The 6,000-nt window shown below is 36.4% G+C and overlaps 1 protein-coding gene across 1 annotated transcript; it reads right to left on the bottom strand.

Moving 5' to 3' along the window:
• Positions 1–519: 519 nt before the first annotated feature.
• LOC4332133 (uncharacterized) lies at positions 520–4,180 on the bottom strand. The gene is made up of 2 exons (XM_015773219.3): positions 3,962–4,180; positions 520–821 (listed from the first exon to the last, which is right to left on the bottom strand). The coding sequence occupies exons 1-2, from the start codon at positions 4,072–4,074 to the stop codon at positions 614–616; spliced, it is 321 nt and encodes a 106-aa protein (XP_015628705.1). The 5' UTR covers positions 4,075–4,180; the 3' UTR covers positions 520–613.
• Positions 4,181–6,000: the final 1,820 nt, after the last annotated feature.

Genomic DNA, 6,000 nt, shown 5'->3' with positions numbered 1-6,000 from the left:
TCCCTCCGTCCCATAATATAAGAGATTTTGAGTTTTTACTTGCACTGTTTGACCACTCATCTTATTCAAAAAATTTGTGCAAATATAAAAAATAAAAAGTTGTGCTTAAAGTACTTTAGATAATAAAGTAAGTCAAAAAAAAATAATAATTCTAATTTTTTTTTTGAATAAGACGATTGGTCAAACAGTGCAAGCAAAAAGTCAAAATCCTTTATATTATGGGACGGAGGGAGTACATGATATGCTAAGAACAGGGAAAGCAGATCACTTGACACAGAACAAAACATAATTCCAAGTGACCGACAATTGACCAGTTATTTCACATATGCATTAGTGAGCATAATCACAACAAACAGGCTTAGATATCCAAAGATTCACTATCAGAAATTTTCTAACGGTAGCATTACCTTTCAAAGGCAAAGCTCGAAAAAGATGGGCAAAAACTGAGACAAGGGTGTTGGTGCATATGTATGTGCATGCACCAAAACAGAATAGGTAATACATTCAGACATTTGGGTGTAAGTTGAACTGTCTGTAAATTAAGTAAAGCAGGCAATTTCCTATTTGCAGTTGCGCGGTTTTACTACAATGTTACAAGATATCAAAAATATATTCACATGGACAAAGGTAACAACAATCTCCTTTCTCTTTTCCTCTTCAGCCTTCTATGCCTAGATATTTTGAGACCTACTGGAAGGAGAATTCCGAAAACTACAAAGATGGCTGAAAGTCTGAACCATCTCAAGTAAAGGGCAACATAGCAGGACACCATGACAAAACAAAACAAGATAGCATAGAAGAGAGCAACCTTGAGATCCCGCCTGCAACATAAAGGATCATGGATTTAAGAGCAATAACAAAGGCCTCAGAAGTCAAAACAGAAGCAGAAGCAGGATAGCAACAACCAACAGATTATATATTGTGCTACCGGCCTACCGAAATGAAAATCACCTAGGAATTCCAGTTGCGAATACCTACCTAAAGCTCATTTTCACAAGCTATAGTATTTCCTCTATCAGTTTCATTATAGACAAGCAAGATACTTTCTATATAGTAGTTTAGACTTTAAAAAATCAACAAGGATTTCCAGATTGCAAATACTAAGAGCTCATTTGCATTAACCATGCTACATTCAGTTTGCTAGTTCTTAACTCTGAGAAAGGGTATGAACAATTTCAGGACTATCGCATTCAATTGGAAAAATGAGCACATTGTGTTCACTATAAACTCGATGTTTCCTTTATTCACTCCAGCACAAGCTAAGTATGTCACAAAATTGCCTAATATAATACTCCCTCCGTCCCATAATATAAGTCTCCAAAATCCCTTATATTACGGGGCGGAAGTAGTACAATTCAGGATAGTGAATTCTATGATAGAATGAAAATCCTCTGTTGCAATGAAAATCGAAGGCATTCATTATCAATTTGTCTTTTAGTTTCAATAGTTACAATTACTTTGGATGCAGACTGTAGGGAATCAAACAAAATAGGTTTGTAGGGGTCCAACACAAAGCATAGTTTATGTTAGCACTACAACTAAATATTTTGAAGACAGTTACAAGCCTTAATTCAGTACCACAAGTGTCATCAGTCATGTATAAAATGACAGCAATGCTGCATGGAAAATATAAGATGATTCACTGGCCAATAGGTTTTGCTTAGACAACATTAAGTAAATACATATAATCAGAAAACAGAGTACACAACAAAGTAGATTGCCTAGTTTCTAAAAATCAGTAACCGGTTTTCATTCAGTCACCTTCCTCGTATTGGTCACCTACCTAGTAGTGTTAATATGGCTTAGCTGGACTGTAGTCTCACTGGCAACCCGACAGTTATGAGCATCAGTTCCCTTTATGTAGCCTAATAAACAGCCTAGTAGACCCGTTTACAGAACACTGTAGACTACACAGTAAAGTGTTCGTGAAAACAGTTTAAAGCAACATTCGCTTGCTCCTATAAGTCTGGCATCCACTATATTTTATATACACATTTATGCAGAAGCATGTATAAAGCATTACAGCTAAATTCAAATATTCACTGCAACATTTTCATGACTGCCTCTTCGTATGAGAAAGGGAAGCTGCCCATCTTGCAAGATAAATAAAAGCAAGTTTCTGGCATAATAGATAATAGATGTAACAAATAGTGGGTAAAAAAGACTCTGTTCAAAATTATAAACATAAACATACTATCTCTACTATGAACTTTTCATCATAAGTCCTAAACCCTAACACAAAGCACCATTTTTTAAAGGTTCTTCAAGGTCGCAGGTTTATCTTATGGTATATTGTTTGTAAGGCCACAACTCAAGTGATGGACTTGATGTTGAACTTTGGAAAATCGTGAGTCGTTCTTTTTGTAGTACTAAAGAAATATGATGGTTTAGCCAATGAAAACTAAACCAAAAAATAGAACAAACAAAAAAACAGAAAAAAATAAATGGCCAATCTTTTCTTTAATAGAAATGTTACTACTAAGTACCAACTGGACCAAGCCTGTCTATTCGCATCAGTTGTAGTGACCTATTTATTCCTGCTTAGCTCCTTCAACTATAATTTATTTTCGGACAGGCCCTAAACAGACAATGAGATTCACTTTATTAATCCATCAATTAGCCATTGGCTGTCATATAAGCCTTCCAACTGGCACGCCATGCCATGCAGACAATCCAAGTCTCTTGAAGCATGAAATGGCAAGCCATGAATTGGTGTGATCAACAAACTTAAAACATGGGTTACATACATGGACATGAGGACATCCCATATCATCTTAGCCACCTCTCCATTACACTGCAGTGCATATAATGGATAAAGTGCTAAACTTATGCAGTGCTTGCCACTTGCTAGGCATATTCCTGAGTCTAGGGATAACTGGATAAGTTGTAAAAATTAAACTTGAGCAAACTGAGGTTGGCCTGGCCAAGGTAGGTGGGCTTGGCAAGTTGGCAGGGCTTGACCAGGTTTAGGGATAGGACAGGTTCTTAAGTGACTAAGTGTGAGGCCTGTTAGCAACCAAACACTATTGCTTTGGGTAATTTTGTCAAACCTGGACCAACACCAGGTTGCTTAAATGAAACAGTCTCGATGCACTGCAGGCATGAGTTTTGCTCAGGTATAGGAAACTACAACTAGCTGACAGTATTCAGTTCCCCTTTCTTTTCCTTAGTTCCTTCACAAATTGTTGTATTCAGCTACTGACAAAAGTGAAGACACCATAGCTTGCATCATTATTCATGAATGCAGTTGTTTGTTCTAGTACTCCGTTGACTATGATCATGGGAATAGATGAAAAGTTGCATAATTAAGTTGTTTTATCCAAATATACTAATAAAACACAACAGCTATGCTATTGTCTTGACTATTGCTGAGTAGCACCCACATACAAACAGAAGAGGGCCTTATCTTAGAGCCCCTTCAGATCATATATCCAACACCTTGCCATCGAATAGATATTGTATGGCCGAGCTTTTTAACAATCCTAGTCTCAAACAAAAGTCAAAAAAGATCTCTTAGTAGAGACCTCGAAATTCTAATTTTCACAAGACATTGCGCCGTCAATTGAGTGCACAGCTAATAATTAGTCATGAAGTTATTAATATCATACTGTGAATTTCTACCTACTCAAACCATATCACATACTTAGTCCCAAATAAAGGAGACTAAAATCCCTTCTTGTTGTGCACTGCTACAACCAGAAATTAACCAAAAAACAAAATACTGCCACTATTCACACAGATCATCCAATACCCATATGATCAAGGAAGCAAAACAAAGAATAAGCCAATCTAGGGAGACCATTACACTGAATCTAGGGAGACGAATCTGATTTTGATCATTACACTGAATCTAGGGAGACCACCAAAATCAGGGCAATCCAACTAAAAGCCCTAACCGCATCATGTTTGTAGCAGCGTCGCATCAGATCTTAGCAGGAACAAGAAGATGAGGGACCTTTACCTGGAGGCGATGTGAGGGCTGGGCGAGAAGACGGCGAGGGCGGCGGAGTAGGACTGCGCCGACCGGATCTGGTGCTCTCTCAGCTGCTCCACCAGCTTCGCTCGAGTGATCATCTCCTCTCCCTACTGGAGCCCCCGATTCATCCGAGGCACCTTTTTGCTAGAACTGCCTGGAATTGGCGGAGGGAAGAGAAGAACAAGAGGGAAAATACGAAGCCACGAAGGGGAAGAAGAGGTATTGGAGGAGGAAGAGGACTCGGTGATTCTCGGCATCGTTCGTGTTCGTTCGTTCCACAGTTCTACTGTGCTGTGCTCGCAGCACCACAGGATCGGAGATCAACGGCTAGGATTGCATCAGTGACTGTTGGGGGTAAATGTGAACTTTCTGTGGGTACATGGAATATATTTTGAACAATGAACAAGTGCACATATTTGTTGAAAAGTCAGATTTACACACTAATGTGTGTCTCTTTACATGTTAGCCTTTGTACGTGGAACCATTTCTAAACCATCAACAATGTCTTATAGACTTGTCGTCATATAAATTGTTTGTGATGACCGATCATCACAATTGTTTTCAACATCGTAAGTTACATATACGATCTTGCAAGTAAAATCTCCAAATTTAGCATGGACAATATAGGAGAGAGATAGATGCGGATAGATTAGAGCTTGGGCTAAGGCCTACGGCCCAGACCACCCTAGACTATTTTAGCCCACAAAGATCCTAGCATGGTGAAAATTTGTTCAGGTGTATGGACATGTAGAGCCCGTTCAGATTGTAGCCAAAATAAACCTTACAAAGTTCTGGCAATGCCAAAATTTTGGTAAGATGACAATATTACCAAAATTTGGCAGGATTTCTTATGTATTGACCAAATTTGGTAACAAACTAAACGTAGATATTTTTTTTGGTAACTTTGCCAAAAAAAATATGGTTGAAAATGATATCAAAGTGAACATACCCGTAGTCACAACTCACAAGCTCGGGCCATGAATAGGAGATATACGATCTTGGTCTATTTGATTACTACTACATTATTTTGGCGGATTATCTATTTGATTAGACGTGACTACACAGCTAGTGGTAGCTGGTTTGTCTACCACTCCATCTATAAGAGACACCATCCACCTATATTTCAAATACAATTTTCTCTTAAACTACTCATCCGATCTACGATCCGATTACACCGTTGTGTTCGTAACAATTAAATCTTTACAACAAGATCTCACATGATTATATTTTGATGAAAAATCACAAATTACTTTTATGATATGTCTAAATTACTTTTAGATTTCGCTAAGTTACTTCTTAGACATACAAAAGTAAATTCAGTAAAGCTTAAAAGTAATTTACATATATTATAAAAGTAACTTATAACAAAAAGAAAGTAACTTTAATTAATACATTTTTTCATTGAACAAATTATCATATATTTAATTATCATATATATAAGTTACTTTTAAATTTGATTAAAATACTTCCTATACATTCATAATGCTCTGAGGTGATTACTTTTATTATTGTTTCTTTATTATTGTTTTTAGTTAATTCCATAATTTGTGCTGATTAATTTAATTTCTAGATAGAGTCATGTTTTTATCTCTACAACGGATTTACTTGAAATGACATGCCAAAGTTACATTCGTTTTGTTCTAAGTTACTTCTATAATATATGTAAATTACTTCTAGGCTTTACTGAATTTACTTTTGTATGTCTAAGAAGTAACTTAGTGAAATCTAAAAGTAATTTAGACATATCATAAAAGTAATTTGTGATTTTTCATCAAAATATAATCATGTGAGATCTTGTTGTAAAGATTTAATTGTTATGAACACAACGGTGTAATCGGATTATAGATCGAATAAGTAATTTAAGAGAAAATTTCATAAGAAAAAAAATATGGACAACCTAATAGCAAAAACTACTTGCATGCATGTCTGTAACGCTACTAGTACTTCTCACGCAATTGTCCGCGTCGCTCGTTAAGTATAAATCGAGATGCCTCTCGAAATAGATTTTGCGTATTTGATTATAG

This window comes from Oryza sativa, chromosome 3 (genome assembly GCF_034140825.1).
Source record: "Oryza sativa Japonica Group chromosome 3, ASM3414082v1".
In the NCBI taxonomy this organism is placed as follows: Eukaryota; Viridiplantae; Streptophyta; class Magnoliopsida; order Poales; family Poaceae; genus Oryza; species Oryza sativa.
This window is presented reverse-complemented; position numbering and strand designations above follow the sequence as displayed.